General features: G+C 37.1%; 1 protein-coding gene across 4 annotated transcripts; it reads left to right on the top strand.

The window, feature by feature from the left end:
• Positions 1-12,189: 12,189 nt before the first annotated feature.
• On the top strand, positions 12,190-18,729 carry LOC130966100 (disease resistance protein RUN1-like). Of its 4 annotated transcripts, XM_057890863.1 has the most exons (7): positions 12,190-12,661; positions 14,467-14,981; positions 15,151-16,261; positions 16,348-16,626; positions 16,728-17,498; positions 17,589-18,090; positions 18,271-18,729. In XM_057890863.1, exons 2-6 carry the CDS (start codon positions 14,485-14,487, stop codon positions 18,039-18,041), a joined length of 3,111 nt encoding a protein of 1,036 aa, XP_057746846.1. In that variant the 5' UTR covers positions 12,190-12,661; positions 14,467-14,484; the 3' UTR covers positions 18,042-18,090; positions 18,271-18,729. The 4 variants fall into 4 exon arrangements, with proteins under 4 accessions (XP_057746846.1, XP_057746847.1, XP_057746845.1 ...); XM_057890864.1 differs by lacking the exon at positions 12,190-12,661 and having other exon boundaries at positions 14,334-14,981; positions 18,464-18,729; XM_057890862.1 differs by lacking the exon at positions 12,190-12,661 and having other exon boundaries at positions 14,334-14,981.
• Positions 18,730-19,693: the final 964 nt, after the last annotated feature.

Genomic DNA, 19,693 nt, shown 5'->3' with positions numbered 1-19,693 from the left:
GTTGTGAATGTTATAAAGTCAAAGTTGGCTACAGGATCATTAAACTCTGAGGCAGAAGAGTATTATATATGTTGTTGCAATTATCAATTATTCATGGATAACTAACTTTTTTGGTAGCTTTGTGGTATCAGTTATGATTACTTTGCTTCTAGCAGTACTTGCATATCTGTGAGCTTAATGTCAAGATTTTCAATATGCTTCACGATAGGACCTTGCAAACTCATGTGTAAACACAATTAGCCACTTAAATATTAGTTAGTGGGCACAGGATTCGGTGGTCCAGGAACCTTTGGACCACTTAGTAGTCCAAGTAGAAAACATGTTTTTAGAGTTTTTTTATCAATTGCTACGTAGTCCTTGAACTAATTTTAATTACAAATCAACTCCATATATTTTATTTAATTATAAAAATAGTTTTTTATTTTATAAATTATTATTTTATCAATTATCTATTATATTTATTAACAATCAAATACAAAAATAACAACCAATTATATCCTCCATTCATCCTAATAATTCCAATTGATTAAAAAATTAACTTTGATCTCGTTACGTTCGTCATGGCTTCCAAATCGTGTTTCCTTGAAATTCAATCGATTGGTTTTTCAAAACAATCGATTGAATGATAACTCAATCGATTGGTTTACACTATATCACAAAACAATCGATTGAAAGTTGTAAGGTAGAATGGTAAAAAGCTTATACCAATCGATTGTTTATACTTTCCAATCGAATGAATGCCTCAAAACAATCGATTGAATTCACGAAAACAACATGGATTTGCCAAATACAATCGATTGGAAAGTGATGACATTGAAGTTTTAGCCAAATTCAATCGATTGGTAATGTAATCCAATCGATTGGAAGGTGATGAAGTTGAATGTTTTGCCAATTTCAATCGATTGGTAATGGTACATAAAATTAATTTATAGATTGGTAATTTATAAAATTAATTTTGCCGATCAATAGTACCTTTTGCTTTTATTCAAGTAAGGCAGAGTAAAAAATACAAAAAGTATATGATATTGATAAGGTAGCAGCGTATCAAGTAGTAAGTATACTTAATTTATTTATTTGTGTTATGCACAAATTTAGTTTCGTTAAAACTCTAATTTTTGTAAATATGTTTTGGGATAGAGAAAGTCTAGGGAGCCAATAGTCTAAGCGTACAATGTGTACAATAGAGGTTTAGGAAGTATTAGAGATATGACCATTAGTGTTACATTGTTCTGTCAGGTTACGCTTTTGGGATGAGTGGTTTCAGATATGGTATTAGTGTTCTGGATCCGAAAGGTCAAGAGTTCGATTCTTGGTGAACTCCAAAAATAGTTTAATTTTTTATTGAGATGTTTATTATCCTTGGTATCCAGATGGTTATCCTTGGTATTCGGATGGTTATTCTAGATAGTATGGTGATGTTCATTTTATTCATGGATCAAAGATTTAGTCCATTGTACACATTGTATATTTAGTCCATTGGCTCCCTAGCACTACTCTTTGGGATAAGTGTTTGCAATTAGTTAAATGTTAGAATATATTGAGTAAATTCTTTTAATATATTTAGAGTTAATATAAAACTGAGGGTAAAAAACGTATTTAAGCCAAGGAGAGAAGTTTATTACGCATATAAGCCAAACAAGAATCTAATACAAGAATTCACCAAAGCACACTTTAATGTAATTCGAAACAAATTTATTCGAATTACATTCCTTAATAATTCGAATCAATACAGCTCCAATTATTCCCAACCATTGCATACAAGTAATTCGAATCAATTTAGAACAAATTATAAAAGCATAATTCGAATTGTATCAATTCGAATTAGTAGGAACACGTGAGTAGGAGGAAGTTCGAATCAAATTGATTCGAATTACTCACATTTCGAATCAAATGGTAATTCGAATTACACATTGTACAATAAGATACTAGAAAAAATACTATATAATATAAAAAAATATACTAAAAAAAGTATAAAACAAAATTATAGTAAATTAATTTTAGTATAAAATTATTAAATATAAATTAATTTTAACTCCTATTAGTACATTGAATTAAAAATAACATATAAAAATGTACTTGTATTTATTAAATTTTAATAACATATAAAAATTTAATGACTTTTTAAATATTTTTTTATAATAGGAGTACATTTTATATACTTTAAATACTTTATATAAAAATGTACTTATATTTATCATACAAAAATAAAGTGTTGTGCCAATATAATAAGGGTAAAAAACCATATTAAGCCAAATGGGTCAAAAAATAACGTAAATACCAAGGTTGCGAGAACCGGACCGGTCAATGAACCGGTGAGGTTATTGGTTCAATGGTTCAATGGTTCGACCGGGGTTCAATCGGGGTTCAACCGGTTTAATTAAATATTAAATAAAATTATTAAAAAACCTAAAAATAATTTTAAATATATTAATTTAATAAAAACCCGTTAAAAAACCGTTAAAAAATCGGCCGGTTCGACCGGTTTTTTACCGGTTTTTTGCTGGCCGGTTTTTGAGCTTACCCGGACCGGTTAACTGACCGGTTCCCGGTTTTTCCGGTTGAACCGGCCGGTCCGGTCCGGTTTTCAGAACCATGGTAAATACGCCAAAGCAAAAATCGTTTCAGCAATAAGCCAGACCGTATTTTTATATAATTCGAACCAGGTTGGTTCGAACTCTAAATGGTAGTAAATCGAACCTGGTTAGTTCGAATTAGGTGAATTTTTTTGTTAATAATTCGAACCAGCCTGGTTCGAATTAAGCATGAACGTAATTCGAACCAAGGTGGTTCGAATTATAGAGAGAGAGAGGGTTTCCTTGTAAATCGAACCGGGCTGGTTCGAATTACATAAAAAATAGTTCCAACCAAACCGGTTTGAATTATTGTGAGACTGACTGAGCTGTGTATCTATGGACGAGGCAGATCCGAATCGGCCAAAGAGGTGCGGCCTATGTCGCCAACCCGGCCTATGTCACCAATCATAGTTCGAACCAGACCGGTTTGATTGTTTATGAATAATGCAACACTTTCCGTGGATGCACAATTTAATAAGAAAAAAATAAACACTAAACTGTTTCAAGATTCGTTGATCATACGAAGTGAATGTCCCACAAGAGAAATAAAAAAAAATATAGGTGAACAGACTATAACATAATAAAGTAAATGAACAAAATTGGTGGAGTGAAAAAATGGGTGACAAGACATAACACTGTCACCGAGTTTCAAATATGATGACGGAAAAGACTCAAGAGTAGTAGTAGTACTTTAGTAGCCTAGTAGTAGTGGTGTCTCCTCTCCAACACTCTAACATGCCTTTTTGTTTGAAATGCTCTTCTTTGGGGTTAACTTAGCGGAGAAGTATTATTTAAAGACAATAATTAAAATAAAATATTATTCAGTAATAAAAATTAAATATTAGAAACTGTCCAAACTATCGAAAAAAAAGTACAAACCACTATCATACATGATTGAACTTTAAAGAAAAAAATACATGAAACATGAATCATCTAAACAGATGTGACCCAGTGCCACAGCGACGGGGTACCCGTGCCCTCTGACCTCGGCGGATCAACGGCTCCTCATCCTCGATGTCATCCCTGTCATCCGGTGGGGCAGGCTGTGCTGGTGGCGCAACATGCAGGGGTGTCGCCGAAATCCCTGCGACAGACTCTGATGCAGCGGTGAAGGCGGATGGAGGAGTACCTCCGAGACAGAACTGGTGACCAGCTGATGAGGATGGAGGCTCATTCAGATCAACATCTAATGGGGCCTGTGTGCCTGAGGTCTGACCACCACTGCGCGGAGTCGCGTCCCCCTGCATGATGGCGGTGATCTCCTCAAGGAAGCGTGGACTCCCAAAGTCCCCAACAAGCGTGTCTGACCCAATGAAGTCTGACCACTGTGATCCGGAGATGCGCCAAGGTGTCCCCCCCTGCTCAGGCTGGTCATCGGCTGGCACACCAACGAAGTAATCTCCAAGAGGGCCTGATCCAAGTACAGCGTCACCTGTGTCAGCCCCGGCACCCATCCCTGTACCATACCACTCACCTGCATGACCCTGATCGTGTGTGGTAGTACCAGCAGATGCAGCAGCCCCTGAACCACCCCCACCAACGGGCCGATGCTGATCGTCGGTGTCGTCCCCATGGTCAGCACGACCCCTTGCCCTACCTCGCTGGCCTCGTCCTCCGCCTCTAGCGGGACCGGCGTCGTAATCATCGTGCACAGCATGGTCAGGCCACCTCCACTCACGCTGGCTCCTCCGTGTCCCCACACCCATCCTCCTCTCAACCCTACGCCTGTCCGGCACGTCCTCAGGACGATCCATGTCTGGAACTCGCCCCGGACCCCGCTGTGAGGCCTCTAATGGAATAGGAACTGCTCTAGGATCCCCCAACTGCGACTCCGGAGACAAGAACCTCTTCCCATACTGACGCCACCAGTCAAGGAACGCATGCGAAGGTCCGGGGTCGCCTACAACGTCGAACCTCAGCACACTGTCCTGACGAGAGTCCCAAAGGAGATGCCACCTCTGCAAAGTAGACGGGAACCATCGATCGCCGCCTCTACCGTCCTTGGACATCAAAAAGTCAATGTTCAGGGCGGGATGCGGAATGGGCTGAACCCCACCAAACTGCGGAAGAACACGATCTATCTGATGCCACTCTATCACAGCAAAGTAGATCAGCGCCGTCACAGAGCGCCACAACGCCATATGCCTAGGCTCCAAAACCTCTGGATGCACAACCTGAAGTACGTCGGGAGTACTATACGGCATCCATAGAAACTGCAAAAGGAACTCACCCTTGTCAGGGCAAATTTACCACACAACTAGAAATGCTAGATTCTAAAAGGACACTTGTTAAGTAGCATACTCACCTCCCCATCCTGTAACCGGTCTATCCTGAGCCTCCACATCTGCACTCTAGGACCCTTCTCGCTACCGGAAGGGTTGTAACCTGACCATCTGCACCATACACATTTGTTACATCAACAGAAATATTAATGACTACGCAGGTATGTATGTCAAATTGAGATAGAGAAGGCCTAGTATAGTACCTGGATGCCAATGGCCAGCTCGACTCATCATATCCTGCAGGCCTAAACCGAGGAAAGCGCCAAAAGATCCAAGACTGGAGTAGCTGAAGCGGGCCCGCTAACTTGACAACATGTCTGTTCGCCACTCGGCACATGCACCGGTACAACCAAGCCAGTGCGGCAGAACCCCAGCTGTAGGTACCCAGCTCCTCCAGTCTAGCTACGTACGGAAGCCATCTAATGTGAATCTGGTTCCCTGACTTGTCCGCAAACAGCTGGGTGCCCAACAACATCATGATGTACGCACGGGCATACCGGCGCACAGTCTCATCATCTGCATCCTCAGGGCACTCCCCGAAGGTCTCCTGAAACCAGCTGCAGTTCACTGCGTACTTCTGAACCTGGCTGGGAGGAGGTATAACTCCGAGCAACTCCTGGAACCAGACCCAGGCTGGACGCCCACCCTCGATGTATATATGGAACTCGGACAAGCACCCGCTCACGTAACGGCCGTCCACTGGCAAACCCAGCTGGTATGCCACGTCCTGGAGTGTGATGGTGCACTCTCCGAACGGCATATGGAACGTGTGCGTCTCCGGACGCCATCGCTCTACGAAAGCACTGACAAGGGCCTCGTCTAGCCGGAACCATCGGTCGTTCAGCCTTGCAAGATGGTATAGACCTGCCATCTGCAAGTACGGAACGTATCTGTCATCAAGTCGCATGCCCTGCTGCCGCCGCATGCTCCTAATGCATCGCTGGGGCTGCTCACAAAATGAAACGCTCAGTTAGAACCGGCTTAAAATCCAACCACAACCATAAGCAGCACGATAAATCATCAACATACCGTTCTGCTAAATAAGACCGCATAACATTACATGAAAGAAAAGCAACTGGAAAACAAATCACCAACATAAAACCACTAACGTAAACCACTAACGTAAACCGTTTGCATAAACCACTCGCAAAAACCGCTAACACAAACCACCAACATATACCACTAACTTAAACCACTAGCATAAACCAATAACTTAAACCGCTTACATAAACCACTAACATAAACCACTAACATAAACCACCTACATAAACCACTAACATAAACCACTAACATAAACATAAACCACCTACATAAACCACTAATATAAACCACTAACATAAACATAAACCACCTACATAAACCACTAACATAAACCACCTACATAAACCACTAACATAAACCACTAACATAAACATAAACCACCTACATAAACCACTAATATAAACCACTAACATAAACATAAACCACCTACATAAACCACTAACATAAACCACTAACATAAACATAAACCACCTACATAAACCACTAACATAAACAACTAACATTAACCACTAACATAAACCACCATCTAACCCACATGCAAAACCACTAAGCCACAAATACCGCTAGAATAAAAATTATTTCCATACTAACCTCCTCGTTGATGACCCCGGCTATATGAGCGACTCTGTCCAAGCGATATAACCGTGCCGGATCGTCCCCCATGAGCAGAGTATTCCGTTCAGGTCTTCGTCGGAGAGAATCTGGGTCGTTTTCTCTGAGATTTTGTGGGGTAGGGGGGAGGAATAATAGTTCGAATGAGGGTGACTCGAACTCCTTATATAGCCGAATCACCCATAATTCGAACCACCTTGGTTCGATTTATTAAAGAGCGCTCCAAGGGTAATTCGAACCAGCTTGGTTCGAATTACATGTGTTGCAGAATTGGCCATAGTTCGAACTAGCCTAGTTCGAATTACATGGGATTGGAGTTCGAACCACCTTGGTTCGAATTACATTGAAATCTCCACTTCCCTAATTCGAACCACCCTGGTTCGATTTATTCAACTTTATAGTTCGAACCACCCTGGTTCGAATTACATAAAAATAGCATCTGGCTTATTGCTGTAACGATTTTTGCTTTGGCGTATTTACGTCATTTTTTTAGCCAGTTGGCTTATTATGATTTTTTACCCATATAATAACATTATAATATTTTAAATCAATTTTTTTCTAGGATTTTAGATTAAAAGTAGCACATGAAAAAGCATTATTGGTATTTTAAAGCTAACTTAATTAAAAAAGATAGAACTGTATTTTTTAGGATTTTATGTACATAATTAGGCTAATTTTTTTTTAATATTGATCAAAGATGTGTGTTACACTATGTTATTTAGTTTCAGCTAAGTTTTACTCTACTATAATTTTTTTTTTATTTTTCATAAGACACAAATCTAAAAAATTTTATAAATTAATTTAAAAGAAAATATCATTGACGTTTTATAAATTTTATGTACCATTACCAATCGATTGAAATTGGCAAAACATTCAACTTCATCACCTTCCAATCGATTGGATTACATTACCAATCGATTGAATTTGACTAAAACTTCAATGTCATCACTTTCCAATCGATTGTATTTGGCAAATCCATGTTGTTTTCGTAAATTCAATCGATTGAGTAACAACAACAATCGATTGTTTTGAGGCATTCATTCGATTGGAAAGTATAAACAATCGATTGGTATAAGCTTTTTACCATTCTACCTTACAACTTTCAATCGATTGTTTTGTGATATAGTGTAAACCAATCGATTGTTTTGAAAAACCAATCGATTGAATTTCAAGGAAACACGATTTGGAAGCCATGGACGAACGTAACGAGATCAAAGTTAATTTTTTAATCAATTGGAATTATTAGGATGAATGGAGGATATAATTGGTTGTTATTTTTGTATTTGATTGTTAATAAATATAATAGATAATTGATAAAATAATAATTTATAAAATAAAAAACTATTTTTATAATTAAATAAAATATATGGAGTTGATTTGTAATTAAAATTAGTTCAAGGACTACGTAGCAATTGATAAAAAAACTCTAAAAACATATTTTTTACTTGGACCACTAAGTGGTCCAAAGGTTCCTGGATCACCAAATCCTGTGCCGTTTTAGTTTCACAAGACTTTCGCAAACAAGAATGTGGTGGAAAAACTATAACTTTTTCAATTGAACCACATCACAAAAGACTTTTAAAATTTACTGCATTACTGGACCACTGGACCCCAAAATTCCACTGTCATGAAAGTTTAAGCAGGCTTAATATAAATAGACTTTTTTTTGTGTATAACAATTAAAGAGAAAGGGGGGAGGGGGGATGGGGTGGAAAGTATGCTCTAAAGAAAGAAAAGTCAATATACGAGACATAAAAGGTTGGCATAATTTGATGATTTACGCTAATGGTAATGCTAACTCTGCTGCATCCGCTGCATCTGTGTTACATAGCCAGTCTCAAACTCAGATAAAAGAGGAGGGTTATGTTAGGCTTTCGACAGCCAACATAAAAACCTAGTCGAATCTTCATGATATAGATCAAAGATGTTATTGCGCTAAAGCTATGTCATTGTTCGGAAATAACGTATGGCTCACGTACATTATCAAATGAGCAAGAGCCGCTGCATCGGTACCCGAATGTAGTGTTAAATGAACAAGAATTCTCGCGTTTTCGTAAACGGACGAGGGTAGATAAGCTAGTTCACAGCGAAGAAAGTAAAAGTAAAAGCCGGAGCGACAGAAAGTTGATATTTGGAACATGGAACATAGATACTTTAACAGGAAAATCCATGGAGGTAGTGGATACCATGACAAAGAGGAAGATTAACATCATATGCCTACAAAAAACAAAATAGGTCAGTATAAAGGCTAGGGAGTTGGATACCTTTGAGCTCAAACTTTGTTATACAGGAAATGTGAAGAATAGGAATAAGGTATGTATTATCGTGGATAAGCAGTGGAAGAAGAATGTAGTGGATGTCAAGAGGGTAGGTGATCGGATCATTTCTATCAAACTTGTGGTGGAATGAGGTACTTTTCATATGATTAGCGCCTATGCATCCCAAGTGGGTTCGGACGAGCAACACAAAATAAGGTTTTGGAAGAGCGATTTAAATTGCCATGTTGAAAGAGCAGTGACTGGATATGGAAATATTCACGGAGGTCATGATTTTGGGGTAGTCAATATCGAAGGTAAAACTACTTTAGACTTTTTCTCAACCTTTAACCTTCTCATCATAAATACATGTTTTAAAAAAAAAAAAGACGAATAGCTTATAACCTATAAGAGTGACATGACAAGCTCTCAAATTGATTTTTTCTTGTTGAGGAGAGTCAACCAAAAATTTTGCATTAATTATAAAATTATTCCGAAAGAGAGTTTAACAACATAATATAGGATGCTCGTCATGGATTTTTGCGTTGAGTAAAAGTTAAGGAAAAGACATCGTACAAAGAATCCAAGGACGAGGTGGTGGCGGATGAAAGGTAACGAACAAAGAAGCTTCATAAAACGAGTAGGAGAAAATGCAAAGTAGGAAAGGGATGGAAGCACGAAGGAGATGTGTAGGGAGATGGCAGAAGTTATTAGAAGAACAGCAAAAGAAAGTGGCGAATCTAGAGGGATACGACTAAGAGACAAAGAGTCCTGATGGTAGAATGCGAGTGTATAAGAAAAGATAAAGGCAAAAATGAAGTGCTTTAAATAATGGTCTTTATGCCGCAATACAGATCATTAGAAAAATATAAAGCGGCTAAAAAAGAAACAAAAATGACGGTAAGTGAAGCAAGAAAAAGAGCATATAAACGTCCTACCATTCTTTAGGGATGAAAGAAGGAGAAATATATATATATTGCAAAGGGCCGTGAAAGAAGAACGAGAGAATTGGATCAGGTAAGTGCATAAAGGATAAAGACGAAGAGGTTTTGACTCAAGATGAGAAGATCAAAAGAAGGTGGAAGAACTACTTCTACGAGTTATTTAATGAAGAATAGAAGACTCTTCCGAGCCTTGGCCGGTTGTGGACGAGGGAAGAAAATTAAAACTTCAACTATTATCAAAGGATTCGAGACTACGAGGTAAAAGAGGTTTTAAAGTGGATGAAAAATGGCAGGACAGTAGGACTCAATAATATTCCAATTGAAGTTTGGAAGGGTCTTAAAGAGAAAGACATCAGATGGTTAACCAAGCTTTTTAATAAGATTTTAAGGTCAAAGAAGATGCCAGATGAGTGGATAAAGAGCACTTTGGTACCTATCTACAAGAATAAGGGGGATATACAGAATTGCAAAAACTATAGAGGAATCAATCTCATGAGTCATACCATGAAGTTTTGGGAAAGTGTGATAGAACGGAGGCTGAGACAAGAGATACAAGTAACATAAAATCAATTTGGTTTTATGCCAGACAGATCTATCACTGAAGCTACAAACCTGTTAAGAAGGATGATGAAGAGGTATCGTAGTAATAAAAGGGATTTACATATAGTTTTTATTGATTTGGAAAAAACGTACGATAGGTTGTCAATAGAGGTCTTATGGAAGGTTTTGAAAAGGAAGAGAATAAGAATCGCATAGATTTGTGCAATTAAAGACATATACGATGGGGCTACAACTAGTGTGAAGACTCATGGTGGTGTGATAAAGGAATTTTCTATTGGTATAAGATTACACCAGGAATATTCTCTAAGTCCATATATTTTTACATTAGTCTTGAAAGTACTCATAGAGTATATCCAAGAGCCTGTGTCATGGTGCATGCTTTTTGCTGATGATATTGTCCTTGTGGGAGAGTCAAGGGAAGACCTAAATAAGAAGTTGGATTTATGGAGAGAAGCTCTAGAAGTGTATGGTCTGCGCATAAGCCATAGCAAGACAGAATATATGGAATGTAAGTTCGGCCGCCGAAGGATAAACCTTATTACAGAGGTGAAGATTAGAGAAAATATCCTAAAAATGTTAAAATTTTTAACTATCTTGGGTGCATCATACAGGATAATGGAGAGATTAAACATGATGTAAATCATAGGATCCAAGTAGGTTGGTCAAAATGGCAGAGTTTGTCTGGTTTTATATGTGACAAAAAAGTGTCTTCAAAACTTAAAGGTAAATTCTATCGCACTGCTATCAAACTGGCTATGCTTTATGGTACAGAGTGTTGGGCGGCCAAAGGTGTCACATCCCAAAATGAGTGTTGAGCTCAGAAAAATAGTCCCCTAGCAAGCCTAACAAATCCAAATTTAAGATAAATAAGAAGGTTACAAATTTTTTTGATAAATTTACAGTTTCTAGAATGAAAAATTACATATTTTTAATAAAAATAAATAAATAAATAAATATGGATAGATATTGCCTGTGACATATGGAACAAATGACGTCTAAGAACTCAACAAATAATAGATATCCATTGCAGATCATTACTCTTAAATAGAAAAACTCACATAATCAAATATTTATTCTTAAAAAATATTTTTAGAAAAACGGAGTGAGTTTTGCAACCAAATGACTAGACAGTACATCTATAATTCATATGAGACCATATAAACATTATTATAAAAACAATTTTTGTTAGAAAATAATAAATTATATGAATAAGTGAATCAATAAGAGAGTTCTCATACAGAAATCAAATCAAATAGTTCACACTTGGGCGGCTCCAACTCTAAGGGTAGTTCTTTCCTCTCGTGTGTCCGTACGGAATAACAAATCCAACGTGTGGCCTACATGTTAGGCTAACAACGCCCCTGTTAGCTGAGGTCTGAGTCAGATGCATCTAGGTTAACGTCATAATCGCCGTTAACTACGGTTTTCTAATACGAGCCACCCAAACCAATTCAAAACATATAATTTCGAATATAACAAATTCTTTAGTTTTTCAAACAGTGAGGTATCAAATCAAATCAAACAATACTTTCTCATACAAATCATATTCAATCATATTTTCTCAATCTTAAAGCATTTCAAACATATTTCACAATTTTAAAATAAGTGAGTACTAACAAATATTTCAATACTTCAAAAATACATATTCGAATAAAATCAAATACTTTAAAATAATATAAAACTTTTTTAAACATATATATAGTTCATCAAAATATATAGTCTCATGTGTATATTAAAATTAATTTAAAAATTTTTTATAATAATTTTTATAAGTATAACTAATAACAAAATAACTTATATCAAAATAATTATAAACATAAAGTCAAATAATTATAAATATAAAATCTACCGACAAATTAGTCACAAAGTACCGAAGAGATTAAATTCGGAGTGCCCAAAATAAAAAGTGAGAAAAGTTGAAATAGAAGGGAATGAAAGAGCACGAAATTTGAACCGGGCAAGTAGCAGCAACTTCAATTCTCACAAAGAAAATAAGGGGATGGAGCATCAGCAGCTCCGATGACCCTCTCCAGCGTCGACGGTGAAGGACACAACAGAACAGCGGTGGCGGCAGTTCCTCTCCTCTGGCAGTGACTCCCACAGCAACACCACAAGCTCTGATGAGCAGGGGAGAGGCAGGGCTCAGCCCCCGGCGAAGCAGAGCAAAAGTAGAACGCGAAGCAGGCAGGCAGGGGCTCTAGCAACCTCAACGGCAAGCTCCAGCGGTGGCAGTTGCTCAACGATGGCGTAGCAACTCCTCCCTCCTCCACACTACCTATTTTTCCCTATTCGGCCCTCATGCCTACCGCTGCAACGACGATGGTGATGGCAACGGAGTGACTCGAAGGTTCGAATTGGCTCCAAAGGCAGGACGGTATGCGGCGATGACGACGGTACAGCTCCATTCTCTCTCTCTCTCTGTCTCTCTCTCTCTCTCTCTCTCTCTCTCTCGTGCGGGCTCATCTTGTCTCTCTCTCTCTCCCCCCTGTGCCAACGACGCGACGACGATGGCAATGGTGACGGAGGGACCAAGCCGTGCCGTGCGGTCTCTCTCCTCCCTCTCTTTTCTTCTCTTCTTCCTATCTTCTTCCCTTCTCCCTCTCCCTCTGTTTCTTTCTCTCTCTTGTCTTTCCTTCTTTGTGGTTTCAGAGAGTGAGAGTGAGTGAGAAGTGTGTGTCAATTACTTTGTCTCAGCTGAAACTATAACATGATAGGAAATCTAGGATGAACAATTAAGAACTGGTTCCACAAGCCATGGAAAGGATTTCATGTAACATTTTCTCTTGCTTTTTGTAAGCAGCGCATTGCCGCTTCTCAGTTCTTCCTTTCTATATTATTCAACATTACTGTTTCTTCAATGGATAATATTTTTTTCCCCCATCAAACTGTGATCTTATTAAAAAATTTCTATGTTGGTAATGGCACCTATGAAATTATTCACAATTCCTTAAGGTGTGTCTTTGATCTTTCTTTTTGTAATCTCTGATATTTCATAAGCCATAAGCTAAGAAAGAACTAACAGATAGTTTGTAGCAACAATTCATCATGATAATTTCAGTATCAAATTGACTTTTTCTTTCCAAGGTACAATGAGAGTGTGTCAAACTCGAAGCTAATAAAGCTAATATATTTTGGTCTACTAACATTTACAATCAACAAACTTGGTTTACTAGTTTTTCTAAGATACCTATGCTTGTCATTTCTAATTCAGTTTAGGAAAATATTTAACTTCATGATTTTCTTTTTCTTAGAAAAAATGCATTGGAATCATTTTTAAGATAACAAAAAGTAAAATATATATAATTATGCCCCTCTTTTTATCCTTTTTTAAATTTAATTGTTTGCAATTGGTTTCTATTTTAATCAGTACTTGGAATCAAAAGATCATTCTGATTCTAGTTTAATGTTGCCATCCTCTAATTTAGCTTTGTCACTGCAACTCTTAAATGATGCTTTATCATGATTATGAAGAAATGATATGTTACTTCCAAAATTCTGTTCTCTTTCTATATGAAAGACTATTTAAAATGTGCATGAAGAAAGCCAAAAATAAACTTGTGTAGGTTTTCAGGAGTGTTGTTATCACACTAAAGATGCTTATTAATTAAATGAATTCATTAAAAAAACTTTTAAACAATATATGCCACTACTTTATCAAATTTGCTTCTTTTTTTTTTTTAATGTTTTTGGAGAAGGGGAGGGCGAAATTAAAATTATCCTCTAAAGAAAAAAGACAGAATACACGGCAAATAGAAGGTAGGCATAATTTGCCGATTTCAACTTCAAAGAAAGTTTGCCACAATTTACTTATTTTAACCTCGAATTGGTCCCAAAGTTTTGGTTACTTTTTTTTTGGTCAGCAAAAGCTGGTTAATTATTGTATAAACATACCAACCCTTGCAGCTTCCCCAGTTCCCATTTGCTTTTGCAAAAAGATTATACTTTAAACATTATACCCCACAGGAATAATTAATACATAAAGTTAATGGAAAAACACAAATTAAATTAACAAATAAAATAAAATAGTCTTGGCCTTCAAAGGTAGATGCTTCCTCCAAGAAGGAGTTTCAACGCAACTTCTCAGAACATGAGACGCGTTGAGAGTTGTTTTTTATGTTTCTTCTCTGCATAGACTCTCTTATACACTCACACTCTTCACTCAACTTCTTACTTTTGTTTTTATTTTCATTTACAAAAGTGAGCTTCCAAGTCATCAATGGAGTGCAGGAGCATCCAAAGCATGGCATCAAGTAGCACAAGACCCAAATATGACGTGTTTGTGAGCTTCAGAGGTGAGGATGTACGCAACACCTTCGCCGATCATCTCTTTGCCGCTTTCCGTAGAAACGGAATAGTTGCATTCAGGGACGATAGGAATCTGATGCAAGGACAGCACATCTCCACTGAGCTGGTGCAAGCAATTGAAGGATCTCAGGTTCTCATTGTCATCTTCTCTAAGAACTTTGCTACTTCTTCATGGTGCTTGCAGGAACTCGCTAAGATGCTTGATTGCAGCACTAAAGTAACCAAACCAAATCTGTTGCCTATTTTCTATGATGTGACTCCGTCTGAGGTGCGTAAACAGACCGGAAACTATGGGAAAGCGTTGGCTGAGCATGAAGAAAGATTCAAAGATAACTCAAATATGGTGCAACAATGGAGGGAATCTCTGCTGCAAGTCTCTAATCTCTCTGGTTGGGATATACAAAATAAGTAAGTAATCTTTCCTAAATTCCATTAATATCTTTCTGAAATAGATTATCTATGCATGAATAAGTTGATTAAACAAAATCACCTTGTATTGCTCTCGTTTTCTCTTTGTTTTCGGTTGTCTTATATAAGAAAATGAGCTGACAAGTTCATTTTCTCTTTGTTCTTTCAGGCAGGAGAATGGAGAGATTGAAAAAATTGTTAAAAGGGTTAGAAGCAAATTAGGTTGCAATTCGGTAAGTATGGATGGGTTGGTTGGGATGCAATCTCGTGTGGAAGAATTGGAAAACCTGATTGATTTCAACTCCGATAATGAAGTTCGGGTTGTAGGCGTTTGTGGCATGGGTGGGATAGGAAAGTCAACACTTGCTAGGGTCGTGTATGGTAGAAACCTTCATAAATATGGTGCTCATTGTTTTGTTGACGATATAAGCAAAGTTTTTCGTGGAGTTGGTCTACTTTCTCTACAAAAGCAACTTGTTTGTCAAATTACAAATGGAGAGATCCAAGATATATACAATCAAATCGAGGCTGAGAGTTTGATAAAAACTATGCTACCCTGTCAAAAGGCTCTGATTGTTCTAGATAATGCCGATGATGTTGAACAGTTAGAGAAGCTTGGCGTGACTCGTAATTGTCTATGTCCAGGAAGCAGAATTGTAGTAACTTCTAGAGATCAACATGTCTTGAACTCTTTTGGGCTAGATGAAATATACAAAGTTCAACTCTTGAATAAGGATGAAGCTCATCAATTGTTTTGTGAAAAAGCTTTTGATGATAATATTATTATGAGTTGTGACGAGATTAGCAGAGAGTACAAAAAGTTGACGGATCTTGCACTTGAATATGCTCAAGGCCTTCCCTTGGCAATTAAAGTTTTGGGGTCATATCTACGCGGTCGAGATATCTCTGTATGGAGAAGTGCTTTAGATAGACTGAAAGAAAATCCAAAGAAGGAAATCGCAGATGTGCTTCAACTTAGTTTTGATGGATTGGAACCCCTCGAAAAGGAAATATTTTTGGACATTGCTTGTTTCTTTAGCCACAAGATGAATTCGCTTGTGGAAGACATGTTGTACTGTCGTGGTCTTCATCCAAAGATTGGAATAAGTGTACTCATCGATAAATCATTAATAACAACTTATGGATACTATATTATAATGCATGACCTGTTGCAAGAGTTAGGCATGAGAATAGTTCGGCAAAGTGCTCCAAATGAGCCATGGAAGTGGAGTAGGATATGGAGCAAAGAGGATTTTCAACGTATTATGTTTGGAAATACGGTATGCAATTTTAAAAAATTTTCAACTTTATAGAGTTAATAGGTAATTGAAGTAATCTAATATTTATGTGGCTTCTTTGTATTTAGGTAATTGATGATGTTAAGGCTGTGCAATTGATGGAACCATATGAAGAAAGAAATACGACATTAAGAGCAGAAACATTATCAAGAATGAGACGACTTGAATTTCTCATAATAAAAAGTGTTAGTTTTTCTGGAAGTTTTAATAGCATTTCTAGTGAATTGCGATATCTCCAGTGGGAAGATTATCCGTTTACATATTTTCCATCATGTTGTAAGCTATCCAAGCTTGTGAAATTAGTCTTGCATAGGAGCAACATCAAGCAACTATGGGATGGAACAATGGTATTAGTAATAAATAAAATAAGCTTCAGATATTTTGAAGTTATAAAACAAATAAGTGAAAGTGTAATTAATGATGTTTGTTTTTTCTAATTGTGCAACAGTGTCTGGACAATTTGAAGAAATTGGATCTCTTTGGCTCCGAAAATCTTGTGAAGATTCCAAACCTTAGCCAGGCTCCAAATCTTGAGATGCTGATCCTTAGAGGATGTATAAAGCTTAAGCACATACATTCATCAACTGGAGACCTAAGAAAACTTGTTGTGTTAGATCTGAGGGAGTGCACAAGTTTAATGAGTATCCCCATCACTGTATTCGGTATATCTTCACTAAAATATGTTGATCTGAACGGGTGCTCAAGATTATTTTGTGGGGAAAAGTTGGAGAATGGAAGTGAGAGTGGTATCCAATGCCAATCGACAGTATGGTCCACTTTTAAAAGGCTTAAGCTTAGGTTACCATTCCATTTCTTCAATTCTTTTAAAAGTAGATACAACCATGTCTTCCATCTGTGGAGGCTTTCTGTGGCTCGCTTAAGCTGCCTGTATTTTCTTAACCTAAGTTATTGTAATCTGCATACTATCCCTGAGGCCATAGCATCCTTACATTATTTAGAGGTCTTAGATTTAAGGGGAAACAATATAGTTAGAGTACCTGATGTCATAAACAAGCTTCCCAGACTGAGAGAGTTGGAGTTAGATAACTGCAAACGGCTAATGTATGTAGATGAGTTCCCATTGCCATTACCCTATCCAGTGGCAGAGCGAACACAACTTTTGAAACGGAGAGAATTGAGTATGTGGAACTGCCCGAAAATAGTAGAGAAGGAAAGGTTGAGTGGAATGGGTAGTTCATGGATGAGAGAGTACATTAAGGTGCGTGCGTATTGTTGTTGCCATTATTGCTGCTCTTGTTTACAGGGTGTGCATCTAATCATTAGGGTTCTTTGTGTTTTGTGGTTACAGGTACACAATGAATCCACTGATATCCTTTCTATTGTAATTCCAGGGAGTAGTGGAGTTCCAATTCCAAGGTGGTTTAAGCATCAGAATAAGGGGGCGGATAATTCAATGTGGATAGAATCATTTCCGAATGCCAATGACAACAATTGGATTGGCATTGCCCTTTGTGCCCACATTCTTGTTCAATTTGCACAAACCCACTTCATTGAGCTCCACTTTTACGACCAAACAGGAAAAGGCAATTTCGTGCAGTATGTTGGGCTTGGAAATGAGGAGTATGCGAGGAGTGAATTGGTTCAACTCTGCCTATTCTATTTTTCTTGCCAACGACTCATTCGGGGTGGAAAGCAGCATGATCTTGATGGATCCCGCTTTAAATTCAAAGTAGAAGTCCCCAGCTATATGGAAGTGAAGAAGTGGGGAATGCGTGTGGTACTGAACCAGGATTTGGAGTAACCCAACTCTGGCAGATATTGATTTAGTTTGATTATTGACCAACTCAGAGGTATTATTTCATCATCTCAATGTCCAATCTTTTCCAACCTTTGACATTCACATCACCAAATTAAACATCGTTTTTCTGTTTTCTTTTCCCATTCACGTAATCATTTTTCTTCAGGTCTGTAGGTCATTTTGAAATATAAACGGTTTATCTACAACTTCCCTATTTTTCTTTTCTTATCAGCGCTATTTTTCCATTCCAAACCAAACACACTAGGCTTCCAGTGGATTCTGCTGGAGTACAACACAGGAGGCTTTTCATCCCATGTTCTATATTTCTGCTATTGTTACTTTTATTGTCACTCTATGCTGCTATGTTATTCGAGTATGAAGCTTGAAGCTTGGCTGAAATTGTCTACTCTATGTCCTTGTTGCAGAGAAGAGGATTGAGATATGTTGAAGGTGATTCATAATTAATATGAGTAACTGGAACTCATTAGAGAAGAACTTGTTGGTGTTCATGCTACCATGTTGCTGAAATGCACTTGCCTTTCTTGGAAAATTTGATGTAAATCGTGATATCCATCTTTCAAAATAAAGTAGTGTTCTTTATTTATGGGTAGAGACGTTCTTAGTGGTCATTGTCTTTATTTCTATATTTGCCTCCACTTCATAATATCAGTAAGTTGAGACTGTTGTTTAATCTAAGACATTGTCAATACACTAAAATGATCACATGAAAAATAAACTAGTAATAGTATTATCGATAACACATGAACTAAAAGTTAAGATGAAGTATACAGATAAAAAAAGAATAAACATGATTAATATGAATTAAAGTTCAAATTTAAGGCTTAAGTGACAAATCAAGCCCTGGAGACTCAGAACTAGAGGGTTCATTATCTGGCTTGGGATCATGATCAACCTTTGCATGGCGAGTGAGACTTGTAGCAACATTGTTGGTAGAAGACTCTCCTAATTGGGGAGTAGTTCCATTACCACCATTATCATCTTCTTTTCTCAAATTTGAAGAACTTGCTTGAATTCCACTAACCCCGCCTACTTCATTATTTGGTTGCAAACCCTCAATACTTAACCTATCAAGTGCTAATGATGATGATGAACCTAGAATCCCCTGCGTTGACCAATCTATTCTTAATATATAAAAGTAGATACATAAGCATGCACCACATTATTTTTGAGATATTTCTTTCCTCCTACTAATGCCATGTCAGCAATATTGCTTACTTGGCACAACTTTAGAATCCCACTCAATTCTTACCAAATCAACTATTATTTCCAAATCAGCAAAAAAATAAAATATACAAATAAAAAACTAAAAAAATAGAATCCAATAAATTTGTAATCTACAAATACATTGAATTCATATTCCTATATTTATTATATCTTACCGTTATAAACAATGCAATAAATTTATAATCGCAATAATTAATTTATTATAAATATCATAATAATATTATTAATCATAATAAATTTTACGTTATAAGTATTTAAATTTCATACCATTTAAACTACATATATAAGTCTCTTATCACTATTCCTTCACATAATATCAAATTTAGCACAAAAAAAAATTATTTCTGAACTGCACATCTCAAACTTACTCAATAGAGCATCATTCTTTCAGAGCAGAACGATTAGAAATC

The sequence above is a fragment of the Arachis stenosperma genome, chromosome 3 (assembly GCF_014773155.1).
Source record: "Arachis stenosperma cultivar V10309 chromosome 3, arast.V10309.gnm1.PFL2, whole genome shotgun sequence".
NCBI lineage: Eukaryota > Viridiplantae > Streptophyta > Magnoliopsida > Fabales > Fabaceae > Arachis > Arachis stenosperma.
The sequence above is the reverse complement of the archived record's forward strand: the minus strand, read 5'-3'. Positions and strand labels throughout refer to the sequence as shown.